We start from the raw sequence: 19,679 nt of genomic DNA on the forward strand, positions 1-19,679 counted from the left end.
GGGGGGTGAGGGAGGGGGTTCAAGAGGAGTTGAGCAACAACTGAGGGCAAAAAGAAGGAGCGACAGAGCTGAGAAAATGGGAGGAAAAGAGGGAGGGAGGAGGAGGAGGAGGGAGGAGGAGGAGGAGGGGGGAGGAGGAGGAGGAGGGTTCAGAGCCAAACGGAGGTTACAGGATGGATCTTATGAGTCTGTGTGTGAAAGGTGTGAAAAGGAGAAAGCTGCCCGGCAACAAGGAGAAAAGGAAACGAAGAGTAACACCGCGAGGAAAAACGAGCGGCTCTGAACACAGACACAACACTGCTCACAGACGACATGATGAAGAGTACAGAGTTACAGACACGGCCACGTCTGATCGATTCATCGTCAATAACCCAGTCAGAGAAAGAACCAATCACATCAGGTCTGACAGACCGGCGGCAAAGCCTCCATCGCTGTCCCAGTGCATCTAAATCAGACAAATTCAGCTAATTTAAAAAGGCGATAGTTTGCTTGTATCTGATTAACAGCTGCAGCGATTCGTCAATTAATGGACATTTTATTGCTTTTTTTTTTTTTTTTAACAATTGATGATAAATTGATTATTTGATTTGCTGGTAGAAAATAAATCATCTTGCTATTCTGATAATAAAATAAATGTAATGCAAATGGAAACTGAATCCTTGGGGTTTGGACGTTTGATCAGACGAAACAAAAATATTTCCTAAGTTTTAATGTTAGTGTAACGATGGAAGTCAGTGACTCACTCGGGCGAACGGGGGCTTGTTAGAAAGCGCTGATTCCCTAGATTAAGGAGAAAATGACGCTCTAAAGACAACGTGATACTTGGAAGCGTACACGCTCCCACAGACCGAAGAGGGAGATCACCAAGGTCACTACAGTTCATCCTGTGGGGAACATGAATGTATGCCGGACCTATGGATCTATCTGGATCCGACACATAAACTGTAATGAAGCAACACTCAAAACGTCTGAGGAGAAAGAGAAAGAGAGCTAATACTAATGCTAATGATCAGAGAAGGTATTTTAACTCGCTGACGATCACTGGCTCAACATAAATGAGGCGCAGACTGGAATCAGCTTCAAGGTAATTGATGACCGAGTGAGATTCATCGGGTTTGTTCCGCCTCTGCTCTGCCCTTCAAACCTCCTCTAAATTCAATAATCAAAAAACACAGACTTTAATCTGAAATAATCCAGAGCGGCTCCATCAGATTTCCAGATTAGACAGAGATTACAGAAAACTGCACTCATCCCTGGAAATGATAAAGAGCGCAGACCCTTTTACCGAGGCCTCAGCGGGTCAGACCACCTCCGAGGAATCATCTCTCAGTGGACTGGAAGAAGGTTACGATTCACCCTGCGTTTTTCCTTCAGATGTCACTTCATCCCTTCCTCAGTTCATCCAACCAGCGACGAATACGCGTCACTTCAGGTTAAGACCCGTCTCCGCTAATCCCTTTTGTTTGCTCCCGTTTATCCATCCAGTCCTGTGACGTGTGCACCCTTCACATCATCCTCCTGCTTCCGTGAGTTCAAGTCTGTGCGGGGACACTGCTCCATTCCACGTTTTCAGGTGGGAGAAACTCAGGTGAGTGTGGACAGAAGAATAAAAAAGTGTGTTAATACCAAAGACTTGATGGATGTGACGAAGAGGTTTAAAGTGAAACTGGAGGAGCATGGAGGAAGTTAAGACTCACAGCGAGCAGTTTGCAAAGATCAATAACAATAAAGATCCTTTTAAAGTGCACACAGACACACACAGGATATGCACTGTATACATTATATATATATATATATATCAGTGCGCCTGGCTAACAGTAATCAGCTGGGGGAAGTATTAGCCATTAGCTACTGTGATGTGTTGCCTTTGGCTCCAGGCCCAACGTCCAGTCTCCTCTCGGTCAGAGGGAAACGAGGCCAAGCTAACTGGGAGTGCTGCTGCTGCTGGGCTCAGCACTGGGAGATGAGTGGGGGGGTGGAGTGGGGTGTGTGTGTGTTTTTATATTCTCTATAAGTGTGAAGGGCGAGGAAAAGGAGTGTGACAGTCACAGTTTGTGTCCCAGAGACGAAGCCACAGCAGGGTGGAGGTGGAGGAGGTGATGTCCTATAAAAACACTGTATCTGCTGCTGTAGACTCAGCTGACCAGCATGTAAATAAAGCTGTAGTCACAACAAATGTATATTGTACAAATACATATTTTATAGTTTACAGAAAACACGACCTGGTTGCGACGTGTGATATTACGTCCATGATGCAGTTAATTATACTGTGCTGACAGAAGCATCCAGTCAGTCTGAGCACAGCTTCAGGTGCAGGAACTTGTCTGAACAACAACAAAACCATTACAGAGAAGCAGCTCAACCTCTGCTACCTGTGCACATCTGCAGGCCAGGTGTTCGTCAGGAATGTACTGACAGACGTGTTAACGCTCCAGAACACGCACGGCCACACACACTCCTCCTCACACACACACACACACACACACACACACACACACACACACACAGTGAGCGAGTGTGTTGATCTTTTACACCGAGTTAACTCACACTACATGTTTTAATCTGCGTTCCCTGGACGACGGAGACGATGTGGAGTCAGTTCACCGTCACAAACCGATTCTAAACCGACAAAATCAAGACAAGCTCCGAGTACTTTTACTGTTAATACTTCAAGAACATTTTCCTGATTACACGTTCACAGTAGCATCGTCACCGCATGTATTTTACAGTGTGGAATTAACACGATCGAGCCTCATCACACTTCAACAAATCCTGTGAGGAACACAGTCGCTTTTCTTTTAAACTGTGCAAATGAAATAATGTCAGGAAACCTTTTTCTTATTCACCAGCTCCTGTTCAGTCACTCTGTGTTTTTATTTTCCCTGGCTTTGCTCCGCCTCAGGAGGTGCGAGCACTGAGCAGATTTGGGAGCACATCCAGTATCGTCTCCATCACGGAGGCAGTTTCAAACCCTGCAGAGAGGCTCATGTGAAGTGAGAATGGAGTCTGGTTTAGATCTGGTTTCCAGCCAGGAAAACACACAGATCGGCTTTTTTCATCTTTCACTTGGCACGAGGAAAACCTGACGAAACCAACACACACGTTACAAATTTATTTTTTATTTTTTTAAACCAAATCATAAAACGAGGTGATTAACACAGATCTTCCCAAAGTAAACACTTTATAGTCTCGTAAAAAAGGAAAGAAATAACTGTCTGAGGATGCCAGCCATCACCAGGCTGCATGTGACTACTAGAGATCGGAATCAGTGTGGTTTATCTTTAGCTGTGCCAGTTATGGAGCCATCACACTTGGAGAGAGAGAGAGAGAGAGAGGGCGAGAGAGAGAGAGAGCATTTAGTGGCTTTTCTCCCCTTTATAAAAATGTATTTTGTGTCACAAACATGCAGCTGTGCACCGAGGATGAATCAGAGTTCAACGGCTCCAGATACGTCCAGGACCAAATTTAGAAAATTTGTGGTGCATGTTTGGCTCAGGACAAATCTCCCAAACACAGCTGATGTGGCTCATCCCAAACAACTCAGACAAGATTTTGAGGTTTATACCTGGGATGATTTACCCAGCAGCCACTGCAACCCTCCTATGAAGCTGAGTGACTGAACTTCATTTTGTCTTATTAAGCAGCAGCAATAAAAAAAATTTAAAAAACGAGCACGGAGGCAACATATAACTGAACGTAGAAGTGTGTCGAGCTGTATTGTGATTACTGGTGTTTATACTGGATCTAGACACAATTTATGACTCGCACACACACTCGCATCCTGTCTGAAGTACTGTATTTATAAGCCAGTCTGAGAGCAGATCTCATGACTCCCTGCTGATGACAGGCTCAGAAAATCTTTCCAGAGAGCGAAACATCCGTGTTTCAGAGGAGCGTTCACAGCCGTCACGGGTCGTGAACCGCACAACAATGCGACACAACACTTTCAATGAGCAACGCATGTTTATGTCTGTGAAACGCGTGGAACCAACGCATGATTATCATAGTATATTGTAGAATTAAAGTGTGTATCATAGTGGGAAGCCGGAGGAGACAGATGAGAGATAATGTTGTAGGTTTCCCAGGGGATTCGAACCTGGGACCTTGTGGTTCGTAGACAAGTTTGCTTTAACTCCTGGACTTTTGTTTTGACTCAATTATAAACACAAACGGGTCTGTGAAAATGAAAGTAGAAAAGTTTAAATGTTCATCAGAAATGTAAATTTACAGGTAAAATCCTGTGAGAGAAGAAACATCACGTGGTCGTAATAAACACAGAGACGTTGTCTGATGTCGTCCCGGAGTTAATCTGAACAAACTCTTTAACTGATTATGATTTTACCTCTGATTTAGATGAAGGTCTCCGGGACCTCCTGGTGATTTCTGACCATAAAACAAGTGGATCCCTTCTGGACCAGACAGGGTGGACTACACATGTACTGACCCGATCCACTGGCTCAGTATTGGTGTCGACGTGGACTTTATTAAGTGGATCAGGTTTCTCCCAGACGTGACCGATCCACATTAGGTGAAGTTTCTGTTCTCAAAAGTCCGGGATGAACTCAGCGCTCTCTGTGAAATCTCACTGTTTAGGAGTTGGACACAGTTTAATCTGTAACTGAGAGGCCGCATAAATGAATTAGCACTGGAAACACAGCTGTGTGTAAATATGATTCCTCAGACAGATGTGAGGCTGGAAACACACCAAACAGCTACAGCGTGTTCCTTAGAAAAACAGCGGAAATTATCCGCCAATTAACGATTAGTCGATTGACAGAAAACTAATTTGCAACTATTTTGATAACTGATGATTTGAGTCTTTGGTTCCAGCTTCTCAAATGTGATTTTTTTTTTTTTCGTCTGCTGAGACGGTTGTGAATATGATTTGGGGCGTGACGGCTGATTGGACGATGTTGGACCAGGTCTGTTCCAGTCCGGGTCTGACGTGGCCTCAGGTTGTGCCTGTCGTGCATTAGCATTTACGTTCAGATCACATAAATACGTAAACATAATATAATTATATAAATACTTTGCCAGAAATCACTGGTTGATTTTATTTCAGAGAAACAGTTACATCTGTGATCTGAATGAACGCTACATCAGTCTCATGAAAACAGATTCAGGGTTTCATACGCCACAAACCTCAGGAACCAATCCTGTCACCTTGTAGGGATGAGGGGCGGGGCTAAATAAACCTGAAACCTTGTCAGTACAGAGAGAGAGAGTTAGCATTAGCACAACCGCTAACGCTGTGTCAGCCACTGCCACTTACAAGCTAACAAACAACATAAATAAATAAAAGATGCTAACCGCTCTGATACAACAGACTCCTCCTCTGAGTCTGGGTCTGACTGAGACTCAAACATGTGGCTGAGTCTCTCTGATGTTTCCTCCTCTAACCATCGCTCTCTGCTCTCTCACCTGTACACCTGGAGGGAGCAGGTGGTGGTGGGCGGGGCACAAGGCCTGATCCAGATCTCTCACTCAGGAAGTAAGAGAATATGAGCTTCAGATCTAGGATTTTTACAGAGCACTGTAGTGGTTACTGAGCGTTGGTTGTTCAGTGTATTGACTCAGTCATACGGTTCATGTTCCCTCCTGCGTGTCAGGGGAAGTTGGTAAAAACCATCTGCATGTGCGGTTTGTCCAAACATAACAACAGGTCTCAGCTGGTCTTCAGGTTTGTCCTGAGCTGCTTTAGTCAGTAAATTAAACGTCGCTGGGGTTTGGGAACTGAGATTTTGGCTTTTATTTTTTGCAACATGTTTAATCACAAAAAATAATCAGTGGATCGTTTGATAATGAGAAATAATTCCTGTTCGCAGCCCCACTTTGAAGTGAGTCTTTAATGGGACCTCATGTGGACAGGACTGGATCTGGACTGAAGGTAATGAAAGTCATTAGAAGGCGGAAAACATGCTTAACTTCCCTGACCCCCCCCCCCCCCCCCCCCCAACTTTCCTCCATGATTCATTATTGTGTCGGCCTGCTGTTTACATGCCCGGCTCCCATTCAGAACTTAATCACCATTTCCTTCCAAATAGGTCACAGTCAAAACAGCCAGTTGGAGCATCAGATGAAGGGATTATCCTGGAAAAAATGGCAGCCCACGGCCATCGGAGATTATCACACATGTTCAAATTAGGTTCCATATCACAGCAGGTGTTTCTTTTTCTTTCCCTGGTAGGGTATTATATTATACTGCATGCCTACCACATGAGAAGGACTGTGTGTGTGTGTGTGTGTGTGTGTGTTGGCAGAGGGAAGAAGGGGCTACTAGAGGAGGCAGGAAAAAAAACCTTGCGTGACCTATTTCTAGATAGGCTGAATGAAGAGCCCTGTTGCTAGGAAAAGTCCTGCATTAGATGCTGTAATGTTACGCACACGCACAGAGTAACAAGTCAAAAGGGCTTTAAAATAAAACTGAGTGAAATTTAAAAGCATTAACAGGTCAGTCCCATGTTTAAACACTGATGTAGATAATCACTGCACCATGTCTGACTATACAATCAATTTTATTGCACTTCTCAGGCAGCACAGGGAGATACGGCTCCTGTGGGAATGATAAAGTGATGCTATGTTAAAAAGGCCATAAATAGGTGTCTGTCTGTGGTTTAGGACCGTTTTACAGCCACATAAACAAACAGGAATGTTTTAAGAAACAAGTACAGGCACTTTTAGGCCTTTTTAAAACGGTGAATGGGAAATACTTTATATAATATTTGTTGAGGAACTGAACTCTAGTGGAAACTGCATTAGTTTCCTTTAAGTGATACTGTGGCGAGAGTGATAAATATAAACTGGAGATGCAATTTGATCATTTTTATTATCCGTTAATCTAGAGTTGCAATGATTAGTCGATTCACTGATTATCTGATTGGCGGACAACTTAATCAATCAATCAATTAATCGAGTGATTATTTTTTCAAATAATCGATTATCATTTTGTCTGAGTTTGAGAAAACGACTGTGACAAATCAGATTATGAAAATAGCAGCTGATTATTTTCATTCCATTCGACTATTCAATTAATCATTTCAGCAGGACTCTGACCCAAATATATCCCATTCACAGAGATTATGACTAGATGATGTGTGGATTTTCTTTTGACAGATGGATAACTTGATTAATCAAAACATTTAGGGCTGCAAGTAATGGTTATTTTCATTATTGATTTTCTTATCTTTCTTCTTAACTGATTCATTGTTTTGTCCGTAAAATGTCAGAAAAGAGAGAAAAATACAAACAGACCGACGCAAAACAAAAGAAAGAAGGAAATTAGTTTGTGATCTGGAACCAGCAAACAGTTGCTGATTTTTATCTTTATCTATCAACTAATTGATTAATTGACAAGTTGTTGAGGCTCTATTGTGGATTCAGTTTCAGGAATCCTGGGTTTGGTATGGATTTTTCTTGGTTAACATGACAGCTCAGTATAACAGAGTTTTGTTTGGAGTTAGTTGATTAGTTGATTAATCGACTACATGATAAACAGAAAATCAATCAGCAACTATTTAAATAACTAAATATTTAGTTATAGATTTTTCTAACAAAAATACCAAATATTTGCAAGTTGCAGCTTCACATATGTGAGAATTTGATGCTTTTCTTAAACATAAATGAGAATAAACTTAATTTCTAAGGGTTGTTGGTCAAATGAAACAAGCACTTTGAAAACATCATCTTAGGCTGTGGAAACTGTCACTGGCTTTTTTTCAGCATTTCTGATGTTTTTTTTAGACAAGAATTAACCGATTAATGGAGAAAATGATCGGCAGATTCATCTATAGTACATACAACCATGAGTTGCAGAAATGTTTAACAAGAACTAATGCTGCATTGAGTTGGTGGAAACACAAAACGTGGATTATAGCAGACATACCTTCCAAGCTGAAGTCCAGCAGCACATACTCGAACACAGTATCCGTTTTGGTCTCCACTTGTGGTCTCTTTAAGGTGGAGTAAATTTTCCCGGGGCTGCTGTCCTCCGGGTCTTCCAGTTTCCTCAAGCCGCAGCCCATGGCCTCCGAGGCGGGTAGAGCCGCTCGCTCAGCTCGGTGGGAGGACCGGAGGAGCCGCTGTGCCTGCCGCCGACAGACAAGACACACAGACTCAGCCTCTCTTGTGCTTTCAACTTTAACGGGACCGCTCCATCCCTCCTCTGTCCCCGCTGTTAATCCCACCGAGATAATCAGTTCAAAGGTGGAACAACGGAAAAAAAAACCCGCCGGTTTATGAAGAGAAAAGCCGCGCGGAGGATTATAACGACGAGCGGCTACTTGGTGGAAAAGTGTCCCGCCGGAGTGGCTGCAGGTCTGGAGCGTGGAGAGGAGGAGCGCTCTCCCTGGAGAAAAGTTTCCCCCACAATCAAGGTAACAAGGATAAGACAACTTCCTTTTGAATTTTCAAAATAAAATACTGAAATAAACTCAATTTTAAAACAACATTAACTCCACAATGAATCATTAGGATCCAATTTTGTTTGTGTTTTTGAGGTTTTTTTTTCTCCTTTTCTACTTTTTTAGTCATTTGTACAGACTCATTAAGGGATTATGACACTACTGGCACCTGGGCACAGACGCCCCACACATCTGTAGATGTTTCATGTCTATGTAGTAATTCTGTGTCTTTTTAAAAAATATATATGTTTAGTGTTTCTTTTTGGTCAGGATACTTACTTTTTGCATCTCTTTTGAGTTGCTTTGCTTCATCTTCTATTTCTTTCTAGGTGCAATGATTTTCTTTGTGTCTCTTTTTGTGATATTTTGCAGGTGAAGATCAGGAGCTCCCTGACCACTTGGGCCCAGTCACAATACAGTAATCTGGGTTTCTTTGGATTTTGGATTGTTTATTAGACAAAACAAGAAATACAAATTTTTGCACTGATCTCTATATTGTTGTAATCCATACTTACATGACCTGAGATCTCTGCATTCTCACTAATTATGTGTTTTTTCCCTTGTTGTAGCCTATGTTATAAGTATTGACTGCTGAAATTTTAATCATTACTTGGCATTAAAGTTGCATTTCAGAATATTCACATAATAAAAAAAAAACAAGAACAAACTTTTTTCTGGAGTGGGTGAAATTTATTCATCCCAATTTACATGATACTGATTTATAAAAAATAAAAAAAAGAAGCAAATCCTAACAATCCAGAAGCTGTAACCAATAAAATAAGAAGGTAGCTGATGAACAGACTAATCTACTGTACTTGATAACATTATTCTACATTCTTTATTGAGTTTAGACTTTTATTGTGAAGTCAGGCTTGATTAACGTCCGGTCTCACAGCGAGTAACGGCCGTTAACTTGATGTCGTGAAGTTTTCGGTGGAGAAAAAGTTGTTCAAACCTCCTCATGAAATATTTATTTTACTTAGTGACACGTTTTACGAACAGAAGAGATCAGTGCTGAAAAATGAATGCTGAAAACCCCATAACTTTAAATTCAAAATCTGGCAGAGAGACGTTGTAGGAGGCGGGACGGCGCCGGTGGCGGGAGGAACATCATCATGGATAATTTGGAAACAACGTGCTGCCACCATGACTCCCCCATCCGTTAATGATCCAGTGTTTCCTTCGGGTTTTAGCCAATGACTCTATGGCATCACTTAATATCTCGACAACTATGGGACGGATTACCATCAAATTTTGTATAGATGTTAATGATGCCCAGATGAAGTTACTTATTAGCATATTTGACTTTATTTAAGTTTTAGTACTGTACTTGAATGTAATTTCTCCATTAGTAAGCGAGGGCTAACAGAGCTAAGGCAGTTTATTTAATAATCATTTGGTAAAAAATGACTCAAACTGACAGTGACCTGCTCTATGGCTGAATGAAAGTGCAGTTGTCAATGTTGTTGCCTTAGAAAATACTGTCAGCAGGCTACTTCAATTAGCGCTCACCTAGGCTGCTTGTGTTAGAGATGCAAATTTATTACTATGATCAGCTTATGGTTTCTGCTTGAATGTTTTTTTCATTTTGTTAAACCCAAGGATATTGTCCTTTATTTTCTATTTGTATAGTTATGTATGTTCTATAATATGTTATAGAATGTTTAAATGTGTGTAACCATTTATACAGGGAGTAGTGTAAATTACCATGACATTCAATGTAACATAAAAAGTTTGTTTGTAAGGTACAGTTGTCTTCATGTGGGGAAGAGCGTGAGTAAACCTAACCTGTTTATTTTATTCTCACATAGTACGTTTCCGATGTTGTATCCTACCTTCCTATTGGTCACATATAAAGCAACGTCAAGTTCCTTGGTTACTGATTGGCCAGGGGGCGGGAGCACGGCAAGCGGTAGGACGCAACAGTGCGTGAGAGCAGTTGATCGACGTAGCTGCCTCGTCGCCGGTTGGCGTGAGAGCGGAGAAGAAATGCTAACAGTTGAGTGTGTAAACTTATCGTTGTCAATGTGCTTCACGGAGTGTAGTATGGACGTTAGGAAGCTCATTGAGTTAAGTCACTGACATCTTGATTAACTACCGCTTTTTCAGCGTGTCGAAATAAGCGTGTGTTTCGTCTGAGTTACTAGCACGCTACGCTAGCGCACGGACGTTGGACTTACTCAGCTTGAGTGCTAACCGCTCGCTAGCACGTCGGTGGATATCATCGATGACGAGCGAGAGGAGACCAGATAGCGCACTGGGTGACCAGGTAAAACCCAGCTGCACCTCTGGCTACGAGGGAGGAGAGATCTTCTTCATCCACGGTGAAGGACTGGTGAGAGGAGCAGCCCGCTCGGTTTCCTACGGACAGAGGTAGACTGGACCGGGGGTGAGTAACCCTGATATAAAGCGCGGCCACAATCAGCGGCCGCCATCTTTAACGTGACCTAACGTACACCAGCGACGAACGCACCCGCATCGGGAGGTTTCATTTTATTTCACGGCCGGCTTTTTTGGTTTTCTTTTTATGGTGTGGGCCCACAAATGTTAAATGTGCTGTTTTATGGTATGAATGTTTTATGGTTCATCGCGCAGTTAAATGTACCTTAGAATTACTAAAAGAGTAAAATAGAAGTTAAAGGAGTTTAAGAGTAATTAAAGGAAAGAGTGTTTGTATGTGCTTTAACTCATGGTATTGTGTTTAGTAACGGTGTTAACTTGAATTTGAGTGTATACCTCCCAACGGAGGGGAGAGGGTGAACAATCTGACTGTTTGCTTTTACTGAGATCTTCCTATACAGGGTGCTTAGGCCACAACCACATTTTAATGATGTAATCATTGAATATATATTTCATATTTTCTTATTCAGACCTAATTTTGGTTTAATAAATGCTTTTATTATTATGACTTTGAGATGGTTTAATGTAAATTATTATAGATTAGGTGAAAGGTAAAGAGAGTTAAAGGGGCAGTAAAAGTGAGACCACACATAATGTTATAGTCTTTATTCATTCACACAGTAGACATGTTACACAGGTGGTATAGTCATTGAGAATGAACGAACCTAGGTGCTGTTCATAACACTAGTTAGTAGAACAGTGTTACATCTGTATTACTGGAACAAAATAAAATTTCGTTAGTGTTTTGTTCATTTGATGATTGTGTCTTGAAACTTCAGATCATCAAAAATACTTCAACACTTATTTGAAGTATTTTTTGATGATCTGTAACAGATATATCCCTTGTATTTGGCTAAATATTAATGCCAAATAGGATAAAATTGCATTTTATAAAAGGAAAGTTGTTGAAATAAGTCAAACATCCTTGCGTAGTCAGCATTAGATAATTTAATACATTCTCAAAACAGTCAGAGTAGAGTTTAAATATAAATATAAGACTATCTCTCTTACTGTGAAATATAGTAGTGCAAAAACAATACAAAGGACTTAACTTAAGTACTCAATAGTTGGTAAGGCTCTTATTTTGTCACTTAACACATTGGCTGAGAGTTAAAGGTTTCCGTGAGTAGGAGGAGTCATGAAAATTCTCAGTTCACATCATCAGCCTTTCAAACATGTCTACAGCACTACATACAGTACTACTCAGAGCCAGCTCTGCGTCTGAATACTCACTGAGGACAAAGTGATTTACTACAATTGCAGAACAGGCCTCTTGTTTACTGCATGCCCCCCCTCCTCTGTTGTTCTGTTGGCCATCTGCGCTTTTTTCTTCACTGATATAACTAGAAGGAAGCAATTCAATCAGTGACCATTTATCAGCACGGTCCTGCCAGACTGTCGGGGATTAACTTTCTCTACTTGTGGTCTTTGTAACTCGAGCCCTGACTGCTGCCTCTTAATGTTCTTTTGTCGGAACGAACATGTCTGCGACCCCGGCACACACACACCTTAATACTGTTGACCTCTGACCTCTGACTTCCACCTAAGACCATTATGAGCACAGTGCTCCATCTGAAGTCCCTTATTAGTGAAGGAAGCATGCAACTAAAACTGTTCAAGTGTTGCTCCTGATTGATGTGTTTGACAGCTAAAGCAGATCACACCAGGATTTCCCGCCAACCTTTTATTGTAATAAAGTTCAAAATTATTAACATGTTAGTTTAGTCACAAACTACAGGTGTGAAAGCATAAACTGTCAGTCACTGTATGTATAGAATACATAGGGTGGAGATAGTCTCTCACTCAGAGAACCATGGTTTCACACATTACCTACTAATGCATTTCAAACCAAGTCAACAATATCCCCAGAAAACATGAATAAATTAATCTGGATTTTTACATTTATGAAGTTTTGTATCCTGCATTTTAGAGTCTTTAAATAGTTTTATATCGGATTGATTGATTTTCATGAACTGTTATATCTTTTGTAAAACTTGACACAACATTGGAATGTCTTCATCTTTTAAGGAGCAACATTATCATTTGTATGGAGAGGTGTTTATGTCCATCTGATCCAGTGTTCCCTCTCTTTTAGCTGTGTGTTTGGTCTCCACCAGCTCCTGAGGGAAATATGTGGCTCTTTAGCTGCTAAATGCTCAACTATATTCACTTTGTTAGAGCTGTTTTCTGAAAATTGCTGCTAGCTGTGGCCTAATATCACGCCAAGAAAAATGTCAATGACAGCTGCTTTAAAATCTAAAAATTCCTCCGTTTTGATGATTCTGAGTTTGTACAGGAAATAATTTCTGCTGAATACTATTAATTTTGCCAACCATGAAAATTTCCCTCTCCAAATCAAGTAAAATTTCCTAAATTTGCTCTCTTGTCCAAATAAATGTAGATCAAAAGTTTGTGTTCTAAGTTGTATATACCTGAAAGAACTCTGCATTGTACTAAAACTATTTTGCACATCTGTCAATTGAATAAAATCATCTTTAAATCACAAATAGTTTGTAAATTCTTTAAACATATTTCTTCCAAATAAACACATAAGATAATAGAAATATCACCATCATTACTTCTCTTTTGCATAAGAAAACTCCAAAACTATAATATGGCTAATGAACAGTTATCCTCAGTTCTTCTGATCTCTCATGAAAACATGTTTATCTTTTTATTTTTGTGAGGACCTTGACATAATGCATTTCCTAACCCCTTACCTAACATTAACCATCCCAACTAAATGTCAACTCCAACCCCTCACCCTAATTCCAACCTTAACCTTCAAACTGTAATGTCTCCACAATGCAGAAATGTCCTCGCTACAGTGGTTTAATACTGAAACTGGTCCTTACAAAGATGGCCACACACACACACACACACACACACACACACACACACACACACACACACACACACACACACACACACACACTCACTCACAGTGATGGGGGAACTGGAGAAAGAGTGGCAGCTCAGGCTTTGAGCCAGTAACGCCAGCTGCATGTCCTCACGGAGAAACCACAACCAGGTGCTGCCTGTCAAACACACACTTGGATCCATTTCACTTCTCCAATAATTGCTCATCTGGTCTGATTGTTGAGGCCTTCAGGAGGTTAATAGTCCCTGAACTGTTGCTCTCAGGGAACATGATGCTGACCTTTACACCACATTGTGTTATTTTATGTACAAAGACATTAAATTATGTAGATATATACAGTGATAAAATGACTCTGGGCAATGGCAAAGCTGAGTATTCTGCTGTGATTGATATAAGTCACAGTTAATAGATGAACTGTGTGTGTTTTCCTGTCTGTTTTTAACCACTCTTTTGTCTGAATGAATGAATGAAAGGAAGGAGAGGAAGGAAGGAAGCAGCTGGGTGGATGAGGGGCATTATTAGAGGAAAAGGTGGAAATCCTTAAATAATAATTACTGCATATATACATCTGTTAGTTATATATACAGTGTCTCCACCTGGCCAGCGGATCGGCACAAACACCTGCAGTGGCCAATTCTGGGTAACATCTCACTTGAAGTGTTTTGCATTCATAAGCTATCATAGTATTATATTGTATTAGTGGTTCACAGCCTTTTCCAACTCATGACCAGCTTGAAAATCTCAAAAATGTTGGCGGCCTGCGTTCGACCCCGTAACAACATGGAGGCCAATTAATTTGTTCTCAGAGCACTTTTTTATTTTAATGAAGGAAGCTTATTTTCTCTTCTTTGGTTGAGGGAGAGAGATCACTTGTTGATTTACCATCGGTCTCTGACTCTTTCTCTGTAACTCTTCCTGTTGCTAACCAGCTAGCCATTCTGACGCTCCAGTTTGTGCTGTGGATGAGATCTTTTAGGGCGTAATCAGACTGAGATAGTAACAAGTATATGATGTGGTCGAGTGGAGACCATATAAAAGCTCCAATCATTGGCTTATGACAGTAATAGGCTTTAGTACAAGAAAAAACATGCAGTTCTATGAAGAAACAAAATATAATCCACCCACCACAGCACAATATTTTAATAGATTCAAAGGTTTGATTTATTATCATTAATATCTCAATCAGCAACAATACATCAAGAATACAAAGTATACATGACCCTTACTCTCTCAATGACTTCCCTGGTTCTGCAGTCATTATGGGTGGAGACTTAAACCCTATCATAGACGCTTTAATGGACAAATCTAGAAGCACAGCTGACTCTCACTTGTGGCATGCCAATGAAACCACAGTATATGAAGGATCATGGTCTTCCCAAATTCACCCAGTCACTACACTGTGGTTGAGCAATCTCATCTTCAACAGATCTATTCCTCAGAAGCCATTTGCCAGATAGTGATTCAACACATCTGTGCTTAAAGACAATGACTTGCTTGTTACTTCAAAAGAGAGTGGATATCCTTCATGGAAATAAATGAGTCTGAATACATCTCCATCTCGTCTCTGGGAGACAGGGAAGACAGTTTTAGGGGGTAAAAATATATTTTATTCATCCTATAATAAAAAAAGGGACATATTATAGTTGCTGACAAATACTGTATGTTAATAAACACAAAATGTCCTTGTAGCTGTTTAGATGAGATAAAATGACACTTTATTAATCCTAAAGGGAAATTGTGTTGCAGCAGCTTCCATTCAAGATAAAAAGATACCAATATAGAAATAAAAAAAAAAAGATAAAACAGAAAAATGATAATGTTTAATTAATAATAAGATAGAGATAAAATTGAAATGTATTTACAATTTGAATATAAACAGAGAGTGTATATGGTGTGTGTGTGTGTGTGTGTTATATGTGTACAAGTACAATATAAATACTACATTTGAGTGCATTATAATCCATTTATTAAATGTTTTTGGAACTGCTAATAAAAGCTAAATACTGGACTAAAACAAAGTGTTACCCAATTTTGACTTATTCCATTCAACATAACTAATAACTCCACCTGTATGTACAATAACAAACAATGAAAGGCTGAATATTTGTTCACACACAGACACATGGAGCGTGAAGTGTACTCAGCAAAGCCAAAACACTGACACACACATGCTGAACACACACAGGGTGCAGTGGGATGAAAGACGGCTTCAAAAATAACTCAGAATGGTTTAAACTTGACTGAGTCTCCAGCAGGAAACCACGATCGTTCGGGAGCTCCACCCGGCCAAGACGCGCCAGAAAGGAAACCCGGGGCCCTCCTTCACTAAACACAGAGCAGAGTGCTGGAAGGAACTGGGCAGTTTATAGAGCAGTAAATTAAACTTATGATGACTTCTGACCTGACTGTGTCCTCCTCTCTGTTTTGTTTTATAACAACATCATCACATCAGAGAAGAGTGCCAGGAGACTTCAATTGTATTTACATTTTTTAAGTATTTATTATATGATGTTATTTTTTTATATCAAATTATTTAATATACTGTCCAGTCGGCCTTCTGTAAATTATGGGTCACTGCAAACTAAAAAAAAGTGCCTCAATGAGTCTGGTTGAATACATTTGTCACACACAGCAACAAAGAAAACAAGCTGGTAGAAAGTTGACACTTAATATATCATATAATCTTTGTTTAATCAGGATCAGATGAATCTTTTTAACAGAAGAGACCTGAGTGCAGTAGATAAAAAGAAAAACAAACTTGACCATACAAAAGAAACCAGAAGGACAAATATAAACAACAAACAGAAACCGACAAACAAAAGCACAAAGTCAGTCTGACACCAACAATCATGCCACAGCCAGTCACATATTTTCCTCATTCTGATGTTTGACGTGTGCACTGCTGCCACACGATTGGCTGATTGGATAACTGCATGAGTAAGCAGGTGTTCCTCATAAAGTGCTTTGTCAGTAGAGTTAGGGTTGGTGTATGTGTGCAGAAGCCGAGAGAGGTTAGTACTTCTTAATGGTCTGAGAACATGGTTTACTTTAAAGGTTTCCCATCATGCTCCGATACAGTCTCCACACTCTGTAGATTATTACAGAAATTACGGATATATACAGCACATAAGTGAACAGAGGATGAATGGTCTACTCAGTTAGTTTGCCTCAGTTGTCTGTGTTGATGTGTTTGGTGATGGCGCCATCTAGTGGATAGTTGAGAAAGGAGAAGATGAAAATGCTTAGTCTGTCTATGTTTTATATTATATATAAGACAAAAAATAACCTAATGTAAACAATGTAAACATGTTTTTAATTTTTATCATCTTTCCTTTCATCCTATTCCTATCATCCTTTGACACTGATGTCTTACACCCTGACTGAATTTGTCATGTACATACATACATACATACATTATTTGACCTTATTCTGATTTGTGTTTAGTTTCCAATGCAGTACAGGTGCACAACAACAACAACAACTTTATGAACATGTCTGTATGTCTTTGGTGTTAACATAACCTTAATATCAGTGGGAAATATTGTTTATAATAAGCTGTGGACAAAACAGTGAAGGACTGTGAGACCAGTTTAATGAACAGGGAGTGCTTTAGACTGCAGGTGTGAGACGCTGCTGTCACTTTGACCCAGGAGAGACAGAAAGAGATTTACAAAACATGGGACATGTATGAGATCAGTACACAACACCTGTTCTTCTTTGCATGCAAGTATTTCCCCCAATGGAGGTTCCTGAACACTTCAAGACACACACACGCACATGCACAGGAACTGTGTGTGTGCTGATGTGTGGTGGATCTGCAACTGCAAACACAGAGGAAAAGAGCCACATTTGGAGAAACAGTTGCTAGAAGAGAAGAATTAGCTCTGAAGAAATAACGTGTGGAGATTGTTGATAATCAGCAGCAGGCTGATTTATAACCCTGACAGTGTAATGATTGCTCGGCTTCACATTCACTCAACTGTTGTAAATGTATGGGAAACAAAGGGATATAATTTGATTAGCCACCCGCGTTGTGGATTACTGTGGACAGTTTTACAGCTAAATGTTTTTTTATAGCTGTCCCTGTGAAAAATGGTAGAATAAACAAAGGCAAAGTAGCTATCCCCCTAATATGTTTAATACGTTCCAGTAAAAACACAAGTAATCGGGGGAACGGGGGGAGGACAGATGATGTTTACATGACACAGAGAAGGAGCTCGTAGAATAGGATGAGCTGTTCTGCTTTACGTTTTTCTTTTTGTCAAGGTCCTGAGGAGACGGGCAGACAAACCCAACAGAGAACAGCATGCACCTGTCTACTGACCACACTGCACATTTTACACATGTGCACACACTCGTGCACGACCACACACACGCTTGACTCTGACTTTCTTGCACCACGGTGGCAGCGTAGCATGAATACACGACTTTCAGCAGTGGAGAAATGGAGTCACATGCCCTTTTCACCCTGGGATCAAAACACCATTCGTTTTGTTTTTTTCCAATATTTTTCAGGGGTCTTTTATTCAACTGTCACCTCATCTCAAAACCTTTTATTACTTTGCAGCAAGGCCAAGCCAACTGGCATTTAAATGTCAATGATAAGCATGGAAAAAAACTCACATTTCTTTAAGAAATAAGGAAGTTCAATATATCTCCTATTTGAGTATAAGCAGCTTAGACTTTGTTATCATCCTGAGGGACATTTGGTTTGCAGACAGGCATTTAATTCAATAGTCAAGGACTTAAAAGCAACAGAATATGTATCCACCTTATTCTGAGGCCAGTGATATGTTGTTTTTGAATTATATGAGCAAACTATTCCTTGAACCAGCACCTGTGAGATTTTGCAGTGTGTCTTCCTTTTTCTATGAGATTACTGGGAAATAAATGATGTGGGAGCACAGCCTGTCACACCGTAAATAATAAAAAGTTAGACATTCTGGGAAATATGCAAATTTTCTTTGTTGCTGAGATGATAAGAAGGACACCACTCCCATGTCTGCAAAGAGGTGCCCTTCAGCTTAACTTAGCACAGATGGGAAGAGCTAAGGTAGCAAAATCTACCTCTAAAACTCACCCATTAACACATTTTATCCCCTTTTCTGTTGCTTTTACACTTTGTTTTTGTGCAAATTAAACACATTAAATATAACGTGTTAATTTGTGAGCTTTGGAGGAGCTAAAAGTTGTATTTTGTTAGCTTTGGACAGAGCCAGGCTAGCTGTTTCAATCTGTTTCCAGCCTTTGTGCTGAGATAAGTTAGCTGGCTTCTGGTGGTGGCTTCATATTGAGTGTACAGATATGAAACTCGTGTAGATCTTCTCATCTAACTCTTGGCAGGAAAGTGCATTTCCCAAATTGTCAAACTTTTTATTCAGAGGGGAATTACACTTCTAAGTGGCCTTGGATAACAAGTTGTTAGCTAAGTGATGTGACTCTTTGTGTATATATCTGCTTTTAGATAGACAGCTGTGCAAGTACTGATAAACCTCAGAGCTTTTTACATTATTCTTCACTTCATTCGTGGCAATGGACTCAGTAAAGTGGCTAAATATGCAGGTGCACTATCTCAGGCCTCTTCTTACAATACAATTAGCTTTGTTGGTGAGAGTCAGATGAAATGAAGGACACCACTTTCATAACTGTACTCTGAATATAAAGCCACCACCAGCAGCCAGCTAATTTAGCTAGTTTAGCACAAAGACTGGACAGAAGAGGCTATCCGAAGCTAACAAAATCCGCCTTCTAGCACCTCTGAAACTAATTAATTAAAGCATTATATCTCATTTGTTCAATCCACACGTGCTCCCACATCATTTTATATTGTTTCATGCAAGGATTTATGCAGTGGATGTTAAAATATATATATAATATATGTTTAAAAGATAAAAGCATTTAGTGTTCAGTGTAGTGTGTAATGCAGTGGTAAAAACTGAGTCTTCATTTGCTCCTCTTGGCTTTATCTGTATGAGAAATGACAAACGTGGCAAATTCTT

The 19,679-nt window shown here is 40.2% G+C and overlaps 1 protein-coding gene across 1 annotated transcript in view; it reads right to left on the minus strand.

Annotated features, from left to right (window-relative positions):
- Window positions 1–8,292, minus strand: part of rftn2 (raftlin family member 2) — a 19,546-nt gene extending 11,254 nt beyond the window's left edge. Inside the window, exon 1 of the mRNA XM_023412513.2 lies at window positions 7,883–8,292. Coding sequence (XP_023268281.1) covers window positions 7,883–8,021 — 139 coding nt within the window. The 5' untranslated portion in view covers window positions 8,022–8,292. The remainder of the gene's footprint in view (window positions 1–7,882) is intronic.
- Between the last annotated feature and the right edge of the window lie 11,387 nt (window positions 8,293–19,679).

This window comes from Seriola lalandi, unplaced genomic scaffold (assembly GCF_002814215.2).
Source record: "Seriola lalandi dorsalis isolate HSWRI2012SDOR001 ecotype SW California unplaced genomic scaffold, Sedor1 jcf7180002054482, whole genome shotgun sequence".
Taxonomy (NCBI): domain Eukaryota; kingdom Metazoa; phylum Chordata; class Actinopteri; order Carangiformes; family Carangidae; genus Seriola; species Seriola lalandi.